Source organism: Suillus subaureus (genome assembly GCF_016647635.1).
Source record: "Suillus subaureus strain MN1 chromosome Unknown BJ212scaffold_4, whole genome shotgun sequence".
NCBI classification, from domain to species: Eukaryota; Fungi; Basidiomycota; class Agaricomycetes; order Boletales; family Suillaceae; genus Suillus; species Suillus subaureus.
Window position 1 is genome coordinate 449,596 of NW_024538560.1, and position 19,818 is coordinate 469,413.

The 19,818-nt window shown below is 47.7% G+C and overlaps 7 protein-coding genes across 7 annotated transcripts; 2 read left to right on the forward strand and 5 right to left on the reverse strand.

The window, feature by feature from the left end:
- Positions 1–1,505: 1,505 nt before the first annotated feature.
- BJ212DRAFT_684929 (DUF221-domain-containing protein) lies at positions 1,506–5,173 on the reverse strand. The gene is made up of 8 exons (XM_041343809.1): positions 5,043–5,173; positions 4,829–4,993; positions 4,461–4,765; positions 4,199–4,403; positions 3,135–4,035; positions 2,955–3,082; positions 2,716–2,903; positions 1,506–2,664 (listed from the first exon to the last, which is right to left on the reverse strand). Coding segments are annotated over exons 1-8 (2,661 nt in total). The 5' UTR covers positions 5,045–5,173; the 3' UTR covers positions 1,506–1,897.
- Positions 5,174–5,938: 765 nt separating this feature from the next.
- On the reverse strand, positions 5,939–9,279 carry BJ212DRAFT_1532519 (vacuolar assembling sorting protein VPS16; the record flags this gene model as incomplete). Its single annotated transcript, XM_041341779.1, has 15 exons — positions 5,939–6,138; positions 6,188–6,445; positions 6,500–6,675; positions 6,731–6,811; positions 6,860–7,074; positions 7,125–7,233; positions 7,286–7,574; positions 7,626–7,753; positions 7,809–8,011; positions 8,066–8,160; positions 8,211–8,543; positions 8,579–8,600; positions 8,653–8,908; positions 8,965–9,077; positions 9,129–9,279. The coding sequence occupies 15 exons, from the start codon at positions 9,277–9,279 to the stop codon at positions 6,066–6,068; spliced, it is 2,502 nt and encodes an 833-aa protein (XP_041197556.1). The 3' UTR covers positions 5,939–6,065.
- A 2,261-nt stretch (positions 9,280–11,540) lies between these two features.
- On the reverse strand, positions 11,541–12,047 carry BJ212DRAFT_1324633 (uncharacterized protein; the record flags this gene model as incomplete). Its single annotated transcript, XM_041334535.1, has 3 exons — positions 11,541–11,707; positions 11,776–11,802; positions 11,938–12,047. Coding segments are annotated over 2 exons (192 nt in total), but the record flags the coding sequence as incomplete, so codon positions are not given.
- A 221-nt stretch (positions 12,048–12,268) lies between these two features.
- BJ212DRAFT_1476379 (uncharacterized protein) lies at positions 12,269–13,657 on the forward strand (the record flags this gene model as incomplete). Its single annotated transcript, XM_041339366.1, has 3 exons — positions 12,269–12,319; positions 12,374–12,391; positions 12,449–13,657. 3 exons carry the CDS (start codon positions 12,269–12,271, stop codon positions 13,655–13,657), a joined length of 1,278 nt encoding a protein of 425 aa, XP_041197558.1.
- A 1,906-nt stretch (positions 13,658–15,563) lies between these two features.
- BJ212DRAFT_685207 (uncharacterized protein) lies at positions 15,564–16,417 on the reverse strand. The gene is made up of 2 exons (XM_041343811.1): positions 15,980–16,417; positions 15,564–15,859 (listed from the first exon to the last, which is right to left on the reverse strand). Exons 1-2 carry the CDS (start codon positions 16,272–16,274, stop codon positions 15,660–15,662), a joined length of 495 nt encoding a protein of 164 aa, XP_041197559.1. The 5' UTR covers positions 16,275–16,417; the 3' UTR covers positions 15,564–15,659.
- On the reverse strand, positions 16,284–17,026 carry BJ212DRAFT_685182 (uncharacterized protein). Its single transcript, XM_041343810.1, has 3 exons — positions 16,669–17,026; positions 16,595–16,617; positions 16,284–16,540 (listed from the first exon to the last, which is right to left on the reverse strand). Exons 1-3 carry the CDS (start codon positions 16,802–16,804, stop codon positions 16,499–16,501), a joined length of 201 nt encoding a protein of 66 aa, XP_041197560.1. The 5' UTR covers positions 16,805–17,026; the 3' UTR covers positions 16,284–16,498.
- Positions 17,027–18,579: 1,553 nt separating this feature from the next.
- On the forward strand, positions 18,580–19,021 carry BJ212DRAFT_1324655 (uncharacterized protein). Its single transcript, XM_041334536.1, has one exon. It carries the CDS (start codon positions 18,587–18,589, stop codon positions 18,836–18,838), a length of 252 nt encoding a protein of 83 aa, XP_041197561.1. The 5' UTR covers positions 18,580–18,586; the 3' UTR covers positions 18,839–19,021.
- Positions 19,022–19,818: the final 797 nt, after the last annotated feature.

Genomic DNA, 19,818 nt, shown 5'->3' on the forward strand with positions numbered 1-19,818 from the left:
GGAATGAAGCTTATTTCACAATGGCTCATCACGAGGCCTGTGGTATAGTTTAATTCACCAGCATTTAATTCCTTGGGCACGTACGATACTCAGGACGGCAGAATGGATGACGCTGCCGTTGATAAAAATTTCTTGCAAAGCGGAATTGGTCTGTAATTCTTTTGCGATCACTGGTCAGATTCTACAAAGAGAAGTCCTCGTATCGACCGTGGAAGTGTGGAAGTCACTGTCGAGAAATCTTAATAGAAAAATCCTCACATAGTAAGCCCATCAACAAACATTCCTGGCGAACAAAAACGACAAATGATGTCAACTCTTTTTGCAATAGTTAGTATGTTACCAAATCTCCAACAAATCTCATCATAGTAGCTTATCACGAGACGGTGAGTTTCAGTTGTATTATGGTTTGCTAGCATTGAATTGCTTACATGACTCAGGGGCACGTGTGATGTTCGGGACAGAAGAATAACGAGTCTGCGCAAGAACGTGCAATATAAAGGATATCACAACCACAAGTTTGAAGATTAAATTCTCCCACTTGCCTCCCAAACAACGTCCATCATGCCAAACAGACTCGGTCAATCACCAACTGTGTTGTTGAAAACGTCAAGTACTTAAATGTCTTGATGCAGAGGAACATGTCGCTCGTTGGGGACGAGTACAAGGGCATACCCACTCAAGAGATGAAGTTCCGGCCTTGGTACCGACAAGTAATGTTAATAGTAGGCGCTAAGTTTTCCACGTTCCCGGGGTTTGTTTCTCCAGAATATCACCACTGGTGATTACATGGGTTGGGACGTGAGTTTGTCTGCGAAAACGGTTTCAATGCGAATCTCATCGAGTCCGCGCATAAATCTCCAGGCCAACAAGAGAGAGAGAGATAATGGAAACCACGCTGTATTGGTGGAATCACTACTTTGTCGATGAACAATGGGCGTGAGTATCAGATCGTCTTCTCCACTAGCGTAGGCATTATAATGATGACGGATGCAGATTCCCAGTCCCCAACGAATCCGAGTCCGAGAACGCTGATGCATTCTGGACCCTGCAAGAGAACGATGATAATTCAGTGATGTGGCCCATAGGTTGTAGTACCTTCCGTTTCCTGACTCTTTTGCGCACCCGCAGATTTCTCTCATGTACCAGGTTGGAAAGCCCACCTATGCGCAATTGTGGAGGAGGCCGTTGGACAAATGAAGCTGAAAGATATCGGTTAGGCCACGCCTTGTCGACAACGCAACGTTGAACTGCTGCGGAGATTATGCTGCGGCTGCTTCAACTATGATGCTGTTTCATTTTGTCAGTTTTGCATACAAGTGTATGTAACATTATAATGCAACTCTCCAATCCGCATTCACAATGCATGACATTCCCGATCTCATCCTCGCTACCTCCAAGCAGCTTATTACCGCACTCGAAAAGGCAGATATCTGGCTCGACCGCATTCTTATAATTTCCGGCCTCATGTTTGGTGGCCTAATGGTCCTCTCCATGCTGAAGTAGTGCATCAGCGATCGAGGGAGTCGCGGACTGCTTGACAGCCAGGAGACTTACGTGTTGAGTCATGTAATTTCAACAGTTCAGCCTACAGATTCAGTGACAGTGAACTCAAGAAAGTACTGAATTGCAGAATGACAATCGTAAGTGCGCAACAGGATTATGTACTAGGACAAGGGGTATTCAGACTAGATGAAACTGACAATGGTTGACATGATTGAATGAAGAATCAGATGTGACAACATGAATATCGTGAATATTTATCGTATGACCAGTGTGAAATGCAATATGCAGCATAAGAAGTTGAATGGAAGATGGATACCACATTTGACAAGACGTGGGCAAGAAAATGTACCAGAAAAAAGAAAAAAGAAAAACCTCAGTCACTCCAGAGCATCTCTCAGAATTTTGCAAGGTCGACAGGGGGACCCGTAATGTCCACATTCCCGTTCTCATCCATTTTCGCGTTCTGGATGGTTGCCTTAACGCCCGATTCCTTATTCGTCTGGACCTCCTCACGGCCCAAACTGAGCGAATCATCGGGGATCCATACGATACGCTGTGGGCGGCACGCAGCCGGTTGTGCAAACCCATAATCTTCTGTACCGTCCGGTCCGCGAGCAAAGAACACATCGTCATAGTCACTATGCGAAGCATGTTCGGCGCCTGACTCAGAGGACGAGACGCGGGGCTTATCGATCGGCGAAGGTCCCTCCTCGATCTCCTCCACAGCCGTCTCTTTGGGGTTTGAGCCTGACCCACCATTGACGTCCTGTATATCCAGAGAAGGCTCTGGATGCCTGAATGTCTTGTGCGCGAGACTGAGTGGAAGAGCCTCGGTGAGCGGACCAAAGGAGCTGTTAATAATGGCGTTATAGCCGACGGTGAGAATGATCAACACAACCATGAGCACGGCCTCTGGGAGCGCGCCTCGCTTCCCGTCCGGGGCATCCACAAGGAAGAACAAGGCACAGAGACAGAGCTGCTGGACATACATCCCGACGAACACGTGCTGAATCGCCTTTGGGAAGAACAAGCCTCCTGTGTCAGCCGAGGGCGGCTGCGTGTACTTGTAGAGGAAGAGGTACTTGTAGAGGAGGTAGAAAAGGAAAAATGTAAAGCATGCAAGGCCATTGATCACAGGCGAGATGATGGAGTAAGCAAACGCTGAGACAAACCGTTAATACGTTTGGTGGGAACTGCCACGAACAGACGTACTGATGACGACGAGCAAAGTGATAGACGGGAATAACGTGCCCCAAGCAACAGTTGACTGTCCATACTTGATGTTATAAATAGAGCGTGGCGTGCTGCCAAGGATATACAGCTTGACGTAGTAAAGGATGAGCGCAACAGCACTCAAAAATCCTCCAGCTACGCCAGATAAACCCTGAAGAAGAATGTATCTGCATATCTTAATGAGCAACTGTCTCAGTAAGCTCACAAGAATGACTCACGTCAGGAAGAAAGTCGATGCTTGAGGCAGATATGTAGCCAGGAGACCAGCTATCGAACTGGGGTTTGATAGTATTGATGGGAGAGCCGCAAAGATGCCCGAACTCAGAGTGACAATTAAAAACGAATGCTAAATACCGTGAGCAAAATCGCTCGCCGCTTATGAGCAACGAAATACTCACGATTACTTGGAAAATGAAGTAACGTGTCATCAAGCTCAATTCAAGACCTGTGTACGTCGGAATACCCTCGAAGCGCCCAAAGAGACGAAGGACAATCGGCAAAAGCATCATGAGGACGGCGAGTAACACAGGGGGTAGAATACCCTGTATGATTCCAATGACAGGGCTTGGCAACTTGCATAACCAAGCGAGCCACGATTCGCGAACACAAAGGCCTTCAATGTTGGAGATGATACCGACAAAAGCAACGGGAATAGCCCAGAAGATGATTAGGACTGCGGTAGCGCTATAGCTAATCGCGACTCGAATACGCTTTTCATACGGGTTAAGCCCAAGGTTACCCCAGATCACATCAGGTGGAGATACTTCGAGGTATCGGTCGGCCATGGAGTATGGTTCATGGTGAGTTAAGGCGTTAACAGCAAGGTGAGCAGCGATCTGTTGGTTGAAAGTGATGAATGCGGAATTGAGAGGTGGGTAAGTCTGCTTGGCGCGGTCATTTTTGTCCACCTTTCCATCTCCGTTAACATCTTCCGGCAGCGAAAGGTCTTGATCGGCGAGAGTTTGGCGGCCTGTGGTCAACAATTCTGTAGCAGCAGCAATTTCTTGCCTGCACCAATCAATCGTGTCGACCTCTTCGCCGATAAAAGGGAGTGAGAAAGGCATAAAACCGGCTGGAAGACGGTGCGAAGGCCGCTTATCCCGAGGAACCAGACGCTCCGCTAAAGCCATATTGCGCTCGGGATCAACTGAAGGGGATGGATCGCCAGCGGCGTTGGCCTTCTTTAATGCCTTGCGTCGAAGTTTAGCGGCCGTTGAAAGCAGTGATGTCTCTGCAGACTCCAGTTTTCCGCAAGCAGCCAAGCGACGATCGTAGATGGAGGGGAGCTCCTTCAGATCCCTAAAAGGTCAAAGGTCAAACACAGCTGTCATACAAAAGATGGGATGAATAGAAGTGAAAAAAAAAACGACAGGCTTCATTGGGCAGGCGCGGTACTCGTAAGAGATAAAAGGCACGAGAACGATAAAGAACAACAGGCGACGGAAAAAGTAGAGGTACACACCGATTGAGCCACACCTTTTTCACACCACCAGGAAGGTGGGAATACAACTGGCGGAGTGCGGGCCCAGAAAGATGTCTAGCAGGAATACCGGTGACAAGAATCGTATTTGCCTGCACAGATCTGGAATGGGCAGGATCAACGAGGTGCAGCTGACGAATTGTGGTGAAGTGTTGCATTTCCCGCTTGATATTCCAGTAAATCCAAACTAGTAGTGAAGACGGTCAACTCTAGGAATCTCGTGAAAACTGTTAAGTGGACTCACAAGTGAAGAGGTATGCGAGGATAATATGGGCAGCATATCTATCTTGATGGTCCTTAGAAACGTTTCCAAAGATGAAGCGATCCAGTCCAGTGCTGTTGGAGATAGAATTATTGACAGAGGTGACTGGCATCAGCACGATCCAAGAAATAAACCAGATAGGTAGAAGGACGCGAATCATCATCCGCAAGAATCGAACAAAAAGATAGGCATCTGGTCCGTTGACTTGTTGAACATCACGATAGTCTGTCTTGAATAAGGTAATAGGCCAAGTTAAAAATCCAGCTTCGAAAGGTTTGACACGGTCCCTGGATGAACAGAACCGTTCAGAACGTGAGCAGTCTGGGATGAGGTGCTAGATGAATGCATACTTCTCAACCGGAGCTTGTGTGCGTGGCTCGTAGATTTGTTTGAAGTATGGACGTAGTACCGTGAACAAGCCTATCTCAATCCCAAAGACTGCAGCATTGAAAACAAGCGCAGTGACGAAAGTGGCTGTTGTAGCAGACTTTGCGGTCTGCTGATCTACGCCCGACCTAAGAAAAGTCAGCCACAGACAATAGACATGTAGATAAAAGCACATACATGGCGATCAGCGAGAATGGAGTAAGGGGAGCAGAGAAAAGGAGCGACACGCTTAAGCCGAGCTTAAGAAGGTATAATTTACTTTTTGATCTACTTACTGCTGCTAGCAATTCGGGAAACGTTGTTTACCGACTCCTGACAGCTCCACATTAATTATGTAATCACATCACCACGTTTTCAAAGTAACGTAAGGACGTCGCAGGGCCGCTCAAGGGCCGCATCATGATATTACTCCTAACACGAACGATTCTCTCCGTATCCAGATATCTTGTATTAGCATTGAACACAATCAACAACTGCATTGTATCCTCCAAAGGAATCTCTCTCGGCAGTGATTACTATCTTCCGTGATAGATGGTTCTAGCCTAGGCACAAGATGTCACGGCTCAGACTTTCCCGTTCTACTCCGACCCTTTTTGGCCCGGTTTGCGACTGGCGGCCATGGACACGGCACGACCATCGACCCGGACTGTCAATTCCACCTCAACATTCAACGAGCACTGTCATGGGGTACTATATTGGAAACATGCTCGGGTCACAATGATTCAAACTCAGGATTTCCACGAGCAACTCGCGCCATGCTCTACCCCCCATGATACAGTTGTGTTGAGGCCCGGGGTTTGAGCATTGCAGGTCAAGTCAGACCTCTCAAGATAACCGCGGGTTAAGGTGAATCTGAGATCATGTCTACAGTGTGCACTCGTACATAAACTCGCCCACTCTGGACGATAGATTTTCTCCGACTCCTGCAGAATCTGGTAAATGGTCATGACCGACCAGCCTTGTTACCAGCCAAACACATTGAACAACAACACTTGTGTGATTTTGGCTCTTTGAGGCGAGTGAAATACAATGAAATCAAGATCTGGTCAATTCCCGGAGAAAGAAAAACTGCTTTATGGTACGTCGAAGCACACGCCATGGCAAAAAAAATCTGGTCCATGGGTACAGCATGGAAGCAGTACCTAGAAGGTCCGGGTATTCCCTTCCAATACACAGCGTGCCCTGAACTCGGTAGAGGGCTCACTTCATCGATGCGATGAGCTGATCCAACTCTCTGGCAATAAGGGCATTAGGACACGACTTCCTGAGTTGTCTTCAACCGCCATAAACCGTAAGCAGTAAACGATAGTCAAAATACTCACTCCATCCCTTTCTTGTCTCCACGTTCCTTGCACTCCCTACCTGCCGCACGCCAGTCTTCGCACAGCACATAAAGTCCCACACGTTTTGGACCATCGCATCGCACCACGTATAACGCCGCCTGCTTGAGGTGACCAGCTTCGACAAGATGTCTTACGAATGCCTCGTAGCCAATAGGACTCCGCCTTGAACGCGCAAACGTGTCTAGTGCGTCGAAATTTCGCATAGCTGTGAGCGCATGTAACTTGAGATACCAAAATCTAGAAAAGGTGGCATAAGTTCAAAGGCCCTGGGACACAACACAGTTGACAGACCGTTTGTCAGGAACTTTGAACTCGCTTTTGACGCGGTCGGCTTTCTTGCTCATGTCGTTCGAGATACACGTGCGTATCGTCTCAGAGACGCTTTGTCCGAAAAACTTGACTTTGCCATCTGAGTCCTTCTCATATTGCTGCTGAAGCGCAAGCAGGCGAACACTTTCATTCATCATCTACAGAACAAAGGTCGAGATTGAGCAGAAACGCAGAGCAAAGAATCAGGCTTACCTTGGCTTCAAATGGGCGGTCTTTGTCCTCTGAAAAGAATTTCTCTGCTGCATTCACAGCTGTCATCACCGCATGAGGATCCTGAGTAACTTGTAAATCACAGATAACTGAAGGAAATTTCGCGCGTACGGTCATTTGGGCTGCCTCGTCCAGCGCCAGAGTTGCACTCTCCACTCTCCTATCATCACTGTAGTAAAAATCTCTTAGCATTTCTCGATTCTGCTCTCGAGCGTAAACCTGAAGGAGCTTGCTTGCAGGCGCAAGCTGATCTCCGCCATCCTCGATCAACTTGAAAAAAGAACCTAAAGGAAGGCGCTTGTGAAGATGTAGTAATACATGGTACACTTGATAGTTGTCTCAGATTTCAAAGTTCTAGATACAGGGCACTACTCACCGAGATCGGTGTCACCGCTGTCGACCGCTTTTACCAGAGCTAGTTTGTCTTCTTTCATGGTTAATAGTAATGGAACCTGATCAGAAGCCCTGGTTTCGTGATCTAGTAGCTGAAGGAAGAATTTCTCAGTATAAGGGAGTGATAACGATGAGCACCTTCACCTTTGTGGCCAATCCCGTCCTCCCAACCTCCCATGCTCGCCGGGCAATATCTGCATAGCTCACCTCCCCGCCCCCGAGCTTCTCAAACTTGTCTACTATGAGTCTGCACACTTCATCATCTTCGCCGTCAACAGCTGAAGACTTGGACCGTGCGATCTTTACACTCGCCCAATGTTTGAGAACAACGTCGGGTTTAAGAGACAGGAAGGAAGAAACACGGATAGCGAGAAGGTGCAGGTTTCGGGATGTTAAACGGTTTATGAGATGCGCCGGAGATACATATTGATACCTGCGTGAATCAGATCTCGACCACATCGAACCTTACAGATATTGAACTTACTCCGAATACGTCAAAGGGATTCCAATCTCATAGAAGCGGACAGCATTCAGAACTTTCAATGCTTGGCCCATGGCTATAAAATCGGTGGGATTGTAAAGGTCTAGGAATCCCCATCCAAATTTCGCGGCCTATCATAAGTTTGTCGATAAGTAATAAAAGGCCAGTTTGAAGCACTATACATACACTAAGTAGCTTTCTTTGCCAATGAGGATCCCATTCATGGCCAGCAGCATCAATGCATTCATTCACAGCCGCAGCAAGGTCTGATCGAATGCTCCGTATGTTCTCGTCTGCTTTTGGCGATCGTTGTACGAAACTTTCCCAAGCTGCAAATAGGATGGCAGATGATGACGTTGAGCCTGGACGGAATATGGATACCGAAGACGCTGTACGAAACATGTTAAGGTTCACTTACCAAAAATACCACCGAACAAACTTACCAGGTACTTTCTGGATGAAGTCGCATACATCCTGCCCTATAACACGGGCACCGTCGGCTTCCGTGACGACAAACGTAGCACCAAAATATAGATAACTATTAATATTATGTCAGCCATTGATGTGGAAGATAGAGAAAGCCCAGACCGCAGCGTTTCTCCCGCTAGGTTATCTCGTGATGGCAGAATGAGAGATGCGAGATCATTCCAAGTAACCAAAACTGCGTCGTTGCCGCACCATTCCACTTGGTTGACCGGCCCTTCAGCACCCACAGTTGCTGTGTCGAGAACGACCAGTTCACGTTGGAAGTCCGATGAAACGACCCAAAGGAGCCCAGAGAAAGTTAACAACGCAAGGAATTTGCCATTAGGCGAAGGGGAGACATGCAAAAATGGTCCACGGGCTACGCGTTGGTCCGCACTTTCCAGGTTGTCCACAGTAAGGATAGTGGCATCTACTGAGAGCAGCACCTCAACATGTCTCGATATTGATTGATCCGGGGTATGACAGCCCACGAATGAGGTGGTTCAGATATCCCTACCGAAAATTGATACATGCTAGACAGACAATATGGATAATAATGACATACCAGGGTTTGCAAGTGCCAATGGCCTCCCGCCTTCCCAATCTTTCACTTCTAAGAGAGTCAAAGAGCCTGTTAAGGCGACTAGTCCATTCTCGTGTATTCTAGCGTCGATTATACCCAATTCCGCCGCCTCGTTTCCCAACGAAAACTGCTGGTAGTCGCCTTGCAGATCGTACAGACGATACACGCCCTCCTCATTCAAAACCACAAGTCGTTCATCGAAGGTCCATCCAAACCGCACTATTCGGCCTTGATCCCACTGTCAAACGCGAGTCAGCCACCCGTTGAACTCTTCACTTGATGCAGAATATCCACACTGAAGAGTAGCAAGCCCTCTCCGGCCGGTGAGTACACCTGGATTTGAGATTTCGAAAATGCAGGTCCTCCACGACCCAGCGCAACCAGCTTTGAAGTGTCTCTCATAAGTGCTAGGGCACCTCTCATCCTGCAAATTCCGGATAATTGAGTGGGCCACATACCTATCGGTCCACCATTCTTGCACCCAGCGATCAAGTAGTCAGCAATGTTTGGGAGCTTTCCAGGTAGCGTGTACAACTGCTGGCGTCTGTAAAACACAATACCATTTGAGACTGCTTCCCATGTTGCCGAAGGATGTTGTACGGTGTCCATCCTTGAACAATTAAGGAACTTCGAATCACGAAAATTGTCCTTCAAGGTAGCGGTCGAACCAGGACCTGGCGGCAACGACGATCTCGATCAAGGTGAGCTGTTCAGACGTAGAATGTTGTGCGACCACTCAAACAGTGAGCAGTAAGCACGACTGAATAGCACTTATGTAATTCGGCTGTCCTCAGGTCACTGCAGCTCGCGTTTATCTTCATTCGTCATGACTTGTCTAGGGGAGACTAGCTATATAGCACCACGCCGGAATACGATGCGCTTGTCAACTAGAGAATTGACACTTATCCAACCGAACGCCGGAGTGCCGAGGTACCTCAATTGCTGAGTTGATCTCGACTCTCGGGGGTGACCGTATCCACATTAAGTCGGGCTACTTTATGTTTGTGCTGGTGAGTTACTGAGTAACTAGTAGCCTAGGGACACACAGGCATTCAATCATCACGAACCCCATCCATTTCATGATATTATGTTTTCGTCTCTCTGACAGGTAGACACCCTATCATTCCCCTCGGGCGGGCGGGCGCCGCCGCCGCGGCCAAGTTTCAACTACCACACGGGCGGCCAATATTAGAGTGAACACTGCTGCATGCCCGGCACCTGGGCTCCAGGACAGTTGTTTCGAGAGTTCCAGTATTGCCTGTAAGTAACATCCAGCCGCATTGCTCCAGTATGTGCCTCACCAAGGTACCTGGTCCTGCAGTGTGTACCTCGAGATGCAGACGGGGGCTTGGCTGTCAACACATCCTCGTTGGTATCCGGACCAGGGATCATTCCGATCAATTCCGCCGTGCCTATAGAACGTGTTAAACTTTGTGTCCTTGTCCGCTCATCGGGAGTTTGCAGTTTCGTTCCCGTTGAGGACTGGGATGCATGGTTTACCGCCTGTTCATTACTACTGGGTGTGCGACCTTTACAAGGCGCCATAAGCAAACATAGATCTTCTCAAATATGTTGAGCACTAACAAAAATCGATTTGGGGACCAAGACGAGATTATTACAGGCCAGTGGCAACATTTTCAATCGAGTAATTCAATCGAAATCGGTGAGAAGTATATAGTTATGAGGAAGTGACTTCATCTAATCTCGAAGTCACCCTTGTGCCTTGCCAGCCCACCTCTCCCCTTCTGGCTTGGATCAAAATCACAAAAAAAGGATTTCGCTTCATTGCGCCCACTTCCGACAAGAATCGTTTTTGGCCTGGGGCGATGCCGGGCTCTGAAGAAGATCGGGAACTAATCGAAGAGCTAAAACAATCCAGTTGAATTTGATACCTTTTAGACAAGTCTAATTGGTCAAACGATCGACCATTTACGCCTCCGTAATTCCAACCTAGGACCAGTCCCTTCGCGTCATCATCAGTGGCACGCGCCCCATGCGCTCATATCTTCATCATCATGACGGGGAGTCTCGACCTCTGCCTGGCGTGACCGGGAGGAAATACCAGTACGAAGACAACCCTAGATAAAACTCACACACCGTGACTGTGAGTACGCACGAGACGCAAGCAGCCAATTTGCATTACGATATCGCTGCAAATTTTCAATGAAATCATAAGATGATACCAAATGTATCAAAGTTCAGGCTGTTCAGCTAACTTCTGCGGTGAAAGGAAAAATCTGTTGGTGACCGACCAATCAGACTCAGCAGAGGCTCCGCCTGACAGGTTTCCGTATAAGAACGGCTCTCGATCGAATGCACACTGATACACGTGAAGTTCTCTGCTCCGATTGAGCGTAGTGACTCCCACCGAACCCTGACATGACATGCAGAGCCTTCTCTTTCGAGAATCGTGATGACATCCCACACTACAACATAAACAGCTTAAGGGGTCATGACGTAGTGATTAAAATGGCCACGAGGTGAAAGCCGGAAAAAAATTAAAGGACGTGACATTCTGCCTCACCTCTCTAATTTTGGTATTGAGTCCTCAGTAACCTATTGATTAGAGGTCATTAGAGGAAGCGAGGACGGTGATCTGAGAGTAGGAAGCATGATTGCAGTTCTAGCAGCGTTTAACACGTTGTCTCGGGAAGAAGGTACCCTTAACGAAAATACTGAACTTGTCCCTCGGAAAAATATCTGCGATTTTTCTTACGCTCCAACGTTCTGCGTCGGTCGGTCGACTGCATTTTCCCGAGCCAAGATGTCGGGCAACATACGGCGAATCCCACACTACCCTGCAGGGAAACATGATCAAGGTATCGTGCTATAACTAGCCACATATCAGACTGTAGATCCGTGCGTTCTATTGCTACTTGTGCGAATCCGTTGTGATCGTGAAGTACATGGAGCCATAGCCAACTGTTATTGAGAAGGAGCCTGATTGTATGGAATTTCCGAAACAACCAAGCGCTGGCAGATAAGGGGACGAGACCATGTCGGAAGCTCGAGACCAAAAAAGTTCAAGACCATTACACTACTTCGATGACAAAACAGCATAGTTAACTCCAGTGGCACGGTGATGGATGATGATATGGTGCTCACATGGGCGATTAGCATATGTAGTATGTTGCTATATTACCGTCTCTCGGTGAGATGCATGCATGTCGCATATGTCACGGTATCGCGAGTCGCAGCTACATATCAGTTAACGGAGACAGATCATAAAAGACATTCAAACTTAGACCTAAGCAGAAAATTACCTACCAATGTCATGTAGCCTGGACTGGAGCTGGACGGCCCTGCATCCGGGATCGGCTGCCTAGTGTGTGATACTACACCACTCCAGAAGAGTCACCTGTAATGACAAAACCGCACTGGCAAAATCATCAACGATGGACATTGCACTGTACAGGTTATGCGACCTACAGCTGATTCAAAGCCTCTTGACTCTACGGCGTAACGTCGAACAGCGTTGAACGTGGCACGCCTGGGCCTGGTTACATAACTCGCTTGCACCTCTCAAGCAATTCAAACTTGAAATCGCGCAATATTATCGTATACCCTCGTATACCACCGCGCAACGTCTCACCTTTAAATGACCGGTCCTGAGTTATTGAATGATCTGCTGGATGAAGCTGAAACATTGGTGAGTTTATTGTTGCGATGGCGTGATCATTGTTCATCATGATGCCACTCCCAGTCTCCCATCTTAGAGCCGGTATGCAGAAAATTCTAATTATCTTACTGTTTGGGCCAAAGACTCAAAGTGGTTCAGTTATCTGAGTTGACGCCGACATCGTTCTCTTATCATTGTCCCACCAGTTATGTTCCGTCCGACAAGGTCCCAACGATTCGCGCTGTTGTAACGCAGCGAAAGTCACAACTTGCAGCTCTCGACGACCACATCGACCTTCTGAACCATGCATTGGAAAAATTACAAGGTATCCAGGCTAGGTTGAAGGAGAAACGGGCCATTGTGCAAGAGTCGTTGGCATTTCACGAAGCCCTGGCATCTCCAGCATGCTATTTGCTACCACCAGAGCTTCTTGGAGAGATATTTCTTCGGTGTCTTCCCCATACAAATTATATTACGCCTACATTGGATGAATGCCCAATAGTCTTGACAAGGGTCTGCCGTCACTGGCGAGCAGTTGCTTTGTCCACTCCTCGCTTATGGGCATCCTTAAGCATATCCTTGCTTAGGGCAGACACGACTAGTGGTGATGAGTACAGGCGTTGGCTAGAAAAAGCCAGGAGTGTTCCGCTATCCATTCGTGTGGTGCATGACATGGACCTCTCAGATGGGAAAGAACCTCTTTCCATACAATGGCTCCGACCTTTCTTGGGCCAGTGTTCTGACCTTTGGTGGCATGGGCCTCCCATCCAAGGTTTGTTGGACAACTCTGTTCAGTCCCTGTCGCGCTTCCAGGTCACCTTCCACAAAGCAAATTTCCTGTTCTCCATACCCAGCCCAACGCCACAACTTCGTTCAGCGGTCTTGCAATCCCTGACCTACGATCTACACTCTTTGCGTTCCATTGACTTGCCTTGGCACCAGCTTTTAGACCTGAAGATACAGTTCGCACTGGTTAGCAGTGCCACTTTTCTGCAGGTCATCGGCCTCTGCACGCAAGTCCAACGGGTCAGCGTTTCCTCCATATGTGCGGATACATCGTCGCAGACGGGCCTGCAGTCGTTCCCCCTGATAGGCACAGTGAATCACAGCATTCACCGACTTGAGGTCAATGTCATTCGCGCTGGCTTGGGTAGCCTATTCGAAGCCCTAACCCTACCAGCGTTAGAGGAGCTGGTCATCCGCTTCTGTGCGCCGGATAGATATCCTTGGCCACACAAACAATTTTCGGCATTCATTACTCGGTCCAAATGCCCACTCAAGTGGCTCACCATACACCGCAACAGGGGCGCTGAGTCACACCTCACGGAATACCTTAAGTTGTTACCAGGTTTGAAGATGGTGGTGTGATCGGGTGATAAGTAATGGACCTCATCAGTTCTGTATGTGTCCGCCTCTTGTGATATTGAATCCCACTTACTGCTTCACTTTGCTCTCCAGGAAATATCATGTTCATATAATCATAGTTCCAGCATCGCCTATTCTATTTGACTGTACTGTATCGGATTTCTTTTGATCTAATCGACTCATCATCTCTGGACTGACTGTAAATGTCGTTTGTTGCACAGCAGTAAAATCAAACATGCTAGCGCTCATGTAGATTTTGCGATTGCTGTGGCCTTCGACGTGATCACATCAAGAACCAAGCGATGCAAGAATAGATGAGTCTCGCTAGAAGCCTTACGTGCGAATTGCAAATTCACCCCTGTTCAATTGTTGTTCAATGGCATTCGTGATGCCGGCTGTCGTTTTGGTCAGGATGGGAACCGCATTATGACAGTATCATGCCCTACCAGTCATGCAAGCCTATCTTCGGACCGAACATTTGTTTATCTGCCTCGCATTGTCCAGATACGAAGGAATGCGGTCGGCTTCTCGTAAGTTTGATTGCCCGAGCTTTCACCGCGAGCCGCACTCCGGTCATTTCATCCCCTTGGGTTTCCAAATTGTCCAATTAACTGAGCACTTGAGAATTATCGCTGCGGATGAATTGAACCATATATACACCGACGCACTCCATGAACACGTAGACATGCATAACTCAACTCTCGCATGCTCCACCAGAACACCAATATGTGTGCACGCCCTATGCATATTCGGCATCGGTACGCCCTGGTACAACTCTATGAAAGGTCACGACGATTGGACACCGCAAGTGTGTTTCTCTCATCTGGGAACTGTCTCTCCGTGGTGTTATTTCGGGTGCAAGTGCTCTCTATCCCGACAACGGAGTTGTATCTACGCTCCGTACGGCACTTGTTCGTCAATGGTGCTTCTACTGTACCTGCAATCCATCCGGGGTCGTAAATTTCGGCAGTATTGGTATATTGCGAGCTTTCGTTTGGCAAATCTGGGGAACTTACAGGCCATCTGTTCACCGTTTCCGTGGTGGTCGTCCCCACGATCGGAAAGGTGCAGCGCTCGTTTGATTTGCATACAAATCTGCTACGTCTCCATCCAATATCATGATTGTTTTCATACGTTCAATCTATTCAACAAGCTGACGAGGTACTTACTATATGTGGTGCCTGAGTGAAAATCGTTCATCGTTCTCGCTGCCGCTGATTAAGAGTCACAGATCTGAGTTTATATCATCACATGGAGACAGCAAGCACCTCTGCCAAGTGCCATGAGGTGTCATGGTGAACACCATGGTACCAGCAGATGAGCTCTGTTTGACAATATCAAGAAATTGGAAGCCCCTTATGACCGTCATCCCTCGTTATCTGATAGTCTCCGATCCGTCATGTTTTTGATTGCGGCAGAAGACCGTACAATATCCTCACGCCGGAGCAAGACCAGTGATCCTGGCGCATCATGTCCTATCAGGACTTATCATGATTTCATTTCCCAAGGCAATGAGGCTTCCGATAACGTTTTTCTCCTAGTCACATCTGGGAGAGGCTAAGACCAAGCTAAGACTATTACCGGCGTGGGCTTCAGGACCCCACGGGCCACAGATCACAGTCGGGGATAACGATTTGAAGCTGTGTGTTCGGAGCCTACGGCTGAACTTGGCGCTGGTACCAAGACTTTTCGGCTGCCCTTTCAAGCGATCGTCGTCTCTCGATATAGGAGGAAACTCAGTCATGTGCATCCGATCATATCGAGGCGCCGGGCGGGATGGAGATGAAGTTATTATCGCAGGTACATTCTGCATTCATCAATGCATGTTACTATGCTCTGGCGAATAAATGGGAACGTAACCTGACGGCGTGGGTTTCCTGCTGAATGGCAATTCGCGCAGTGACATTATTTCTGATAGAGTTTAACTTTCCCGCCGTCTGTATTCGAAACTTGCAACATGTCAGCAATGGTAGATTCTTGGCCTACAAATGAGGGTGCTTCCACTTCAGACATTCGCCCGCGCACCCCTATCTCTTCCGCACCCCGTTACAAGTCCACCTCCCATGAGGCTTGGCTGGACATGCACACGTGTGTGATCAAATTTACAGCATGAGTAATATAACGTGTTCCGGGATGGGTCCGAGATCCACCCCCCGCGGTGTAGTATGGTAGTCACCAGGGACAGGAAGACTCTGTTACGCGGCACTAGTGATAACGCGGCACATCGATTAACAATGAAAATGGGTCTGATCATCACAACTGAGATGGACTGTTTCAATACTCAGCAATATGAATATGATATGATGCGACTCACCTAGTACATACTTTGCCCCTGGTGACGGAGACCTCGCACTTTCTGCAACCAGGAACACATAAATTGGGAATGTAGCGGAGGGGACGACATCGCCCTCCATCTATTATGTCTGCTTGTAGTCGTGCCTCCCAAAAAATCGCAGTGGATATTAGAATATACACGTATAGTAGGTGTTTTGTGCCAGAAGACCCAATGAAATAAGCAAATATACCAAAAAAGGGGTGAAACGTGACCATAAGGAAGCGGAAGTTCGGAACCAGCCAAAGAAAATGCAGAGAAGAGTAGTATCGTAAAAATGCGTGTCATTCATGAATGACCCTCCACATCCCTCGGCGAAGGCAATGTGATCACGCGTGTCTCTCCTATGCCTGGGAGATATATAACCTTCACTTGCGACGTTGAGGGTGGCATGACGCAGTCCTTAGACCGGGTTAGGCGTCTGTGGGTACCAAATGACCAAGAGCGGTAACGTGATGAAATCACGGCGTCAAGGTTTGTTTTATGGCAGTGTTCATGAAACCATAGACTGATTACCGGCGGGCGATGTAGCGCCAGTAAAGACCGTTAGGTGGCTGAAAAAGGTGAGATTACTACTAAGAGATGACAGTGCAAGACTGGTAGCGAACCTGGGTAAGCTGGGTTGAGTCATCTAGAAGGAACATATGAGGATTGCTAGACACAAAGAAAAGTGGCAACTTACGAGCTCTAATGCATTCCCAAATATCCACGCCGCGACCTTTAGGATCCCAAATTCCGCACTGAGAATACAAGCTCCAGTGCACATTGATCTCCCATATCCTTGTCGCATTTCCAATATATGGTATTGCACCGGGCATACTGTTAGGGTGAGATGACTGAATGATGGCTAGAGGGGGAGTTGTAGTGAATGGGATAGAAAGAGCGACTCTATATATTGAGTCGTAGAGCTTCTTTGAACGGTGCCAGGGTTGGGGTCGGATCGTCAAATGGTTAGGGAGAGTGAGGACAACATTTATATAGCTGACGGGAAGAAAGGCAATATTATTGTGACGACCAAAGCAGTGACATCAACATCAAGACATATAAAGGAAATTACGTTAGTGTAACAGGCATCGGTTAATAAAGACATTATGTACGAAATTCCTAATTTTCTATATTTGCACATAATCATCTTACAATATGCCTTCCCGATATAGCATATCTGGCCCGCGATACCGGTGTTCGACGTCACTCAGGCGTTCCACTACTGAAATCTTAGAATCGTATAGCTCATCTTTTTTGACTTCAAAAGTGAATTAAATTCAGTAGAAAGTACACCAACAGAGTGACTATCCAAACGCGTTTGACTGTATTCGATTCTAGAACTCAGCGTGAACTTCACGATATGCGATGACGCTGGGATTTCAAAGCTCGGATTTGAATCACCCCAAGGTGACGACATGGCTGCCGAGACTTATCCACGCGCTCATGATGCAAGTGTTCTACCGGTCACAATATCAATCTCACCTACTTTGGTGCATGACGCATCCAAATATTCTACTGGCAGAACATATCGTAAGGACCGCCCTTTGTTCATGATATTTCTCCTCTCAATCCATTGCGGAGATAAGGCAGATGAACTTCAGCGCAATTGATGGGGCCATCGGTCGGCAACATTCCCTGAATTACCGGCGGTTTCGTATCTACGGAATAAAAGCGTAAACAATCGCGAAGAAAGCGCAAAGCAGAACTTGATTGATAACAAACAACCGGCACTACCATTGGACAAGACATGAAGCCATGTGAGACGCCGAGAACCAACGATTGCCTTCGAGAACCCTTTGTGAGAAAAGTGACGAAAGCTATGAAGGAAAATGGCACATGCTACTGTTATATATCATGACAAATCCCGACGATGCCACTGATCCGGGGAACATTCTAACTATCTGTTCTTGGAATCTGGAAATTGGGGACAGGCCAACGTATCTTTTATAAACAGAAGCGTGTTTCACAACCGAGCAGGTAGACAGGTGCTAATTCATCAGGTTGTCGAGAATAGATTCAGCGAATCGGGTGGTAGGCGCGCGAAAGCAAATCATTGGATGCCCACGATCCCTCTTCGCTCGCACTGTGGCGTACCTATAATCGGGTCATATAAGCTGTCACTCAGCGGACATGAAACATTAAGAAGACGCTATCTTCCCTGACCCACAACAACCTGTGAACCTTGCCTGAAGGTTGTGGACTTGTCTTTGCGGTAAGTGGGGTAGGGACACCGTATCGGGCTGCCAATGGTGTGCATGTGTACCGTAGCAACCAGGAACAATGTCATCACCTGCTTTGCTATCACAGCCAGATGGATGAATCCATGGTCAACGGCAACTGATTCTGTCAAGATGAGGGTGGGAGTGCAAGACGCCCAGTCAAACAGCATACTCCTGTGACAGGCTTGGGCTATCACCCACCAGGAAGCGTGGGGTAAGAAGATCTGATGCCCACAAGAGCGCTGATATCAGTACCCCAGTTCCTGAGTGACGCGATTCCACACTAGGAGTGTGAGTTGCAAAGTCCTTTGGGAAAGGCTCGTGACCGGGTGACCACCCGGGTGGCTGGAAATCGCCAAGAAGCGCTTGCTTGTGATTGATTACGCATGGTATTCCATGCGGCAACCTAACACTGTAAGAAGGGAAACGGCATCATCCACCCCATCATTCGCAGTTCACCATGGAGAATCAGTTGGGACTTGCTGTGCACCCCAAACTTTTATACAATTGAAGTTCTGCAGTAAACATCAAAAGAGAAAAAAAAGTGAAGTCGTCAACTACATACCCCACATAAAGATAAAATGGGTGCAGCGAGTCAAAATACAGGTGGCCTCTCGCACGGGCCCCGGACCATGGGTAGTATCATAAACTCTTGAGGTCAAACGGCTTCAAATGGCCTTGCATTAATCCTGTCAAACAGGTGGTTCAAACCAGTGTTTGCCAAAAACTGCATGCTAGCTAGTCGCGATTGACATGGACAGGTAGCTGAGCTAGGCTAGTAAAGAAAATGTTTGAAAACTCAACTTAGTTGCACGAGATTTAAGTTCAGGTGTCACAACTTAAGAGAAGTCACACGACGTCACAGTTTGGCAACTTACATTAAGCAATTGCAATTCACTGTGCAAGTCCTTGCTACTTGCAAACGTTAAAGTTTATAACACTTCGTTCGTGGGTTGTGACATACGACACTCGGTCTACACTGGACTTCCCGGATTCTGAAATAACGTTGAAGCTCTGAACGTGGCATCATATCAGCTTAATTTTGGGATGCTCAGTCGACGGATGGTGAGTGGCCAGCAGAAGCCGCTTGTGATCAACACCCTGAACTTTGTTTCTCGCGAAGGCCTTTGGCTGGGGTAGCCTCATTCTGGCTGCCGGAGGCAGTTTTCTTTATGTAAAGATGTCGCTCAAAGATCGCAGGAGACGACAGCCTTCTTTAACGGAACGTAGTCCTTGACCCGGAATGATGCGGACTACCGCTCCTCGTGAGTTTGTTCCCCGCTGTCATGCCATGTCTTGATTCTTTTTCGTTCGAGTCATGATGTAGACAATTTCATGCAGTCTTTGAAGTGTGGCTTGCTCCTTTTGTCATCCTGGAGCTACAAAGAATCTTGGAGCGATGCTATGATGCAATAGCGTAATTTTGATAAATCGAGTGCGCTCCCGATCTTGACTGCTCCATACATTCGCTAATTAATTTCCGACATGCCGCAGTGGTATTGATAGACGATTACAGTACCATGCTCGCAATGAACCTTATGTCCGCTAAAATTTAGATTTTGCCTAGATTTCGATATGGGATGCCTTCAAGATTTTGTTTGTTTTTGTCTGCGGTGCTTGTCATACAT

What these genes read in the sequence shown, in the direction of transcription:
- BJ212DRAFT_1324655 (XM_041334536.1), top strand. Translation starts at nt 18,587, where the DNA reads ATGCGGCAACCTAACACTGTAAGAAGGGAAACGGCATCATCCACCCCA.
- BJ212DRAFT_684929 (XM_041343809.1), bottom strand. An exon ending in ACACAAGCTCCGGTTGAGAA is followed by an intron (nt 4,766 to 4,828) that starts GTATGCATTCAT and finishes CTGTTCATCCAG; the next exon opens with GGACCGTGTCAAACCTTTCG. An exon ending in AAAAAGGTGTGGCTCAATCG is followed by an intron (nt 4,036 to 4,198) that starts GTGTGTACCTCT and finishes TTGACCTTTTAG; the next exon opens with GGATCTGAAGGAGCTCCCCT.
- BJ212DRAFT_685182 (XM_041343810.1), bottom strand. Translation starts at nt 16,804, where the DNA reads ATGCCCGGTGCAATACCATATATTGGAAATGCGACAAGGATATGGGAG. An exon ending in TTGGGAATGCATTAGAGCTC is followed by an intron (nt 16,618 to 16,668) that starts GTAAGTTGCCAC and finishes TGTTCCTTCTAG; the next exon opens with ATGACTCAACCCAGCTTACC. An exon ending in ACTCAACCCAGCTTACCCAG is followed by an intron (nt 16,541 to 16,594) that starts GTTCGCTACCAG and finishes CACCTTTTTCAG; the next exon opens with CCACCTAACGGTCTTTACTG.
- BJ212DRAFT_685207 (XM_041343811.1), bottom strand. Translation starts at nt 16,274, where the DNA reads ATGACACGCATTTTTACGATACTACTCTTCTCTGCATTTTCTTTGGCT. An exon ending in TCTCCGTCACCAGGGGCAAA is followed by an intron (nt 15,860 to 15,979) that starts GTATGTACTAGG and finishes CGTTATCACTAG; the next exon opens with TGCCGCGTAACAGAGTCTTC.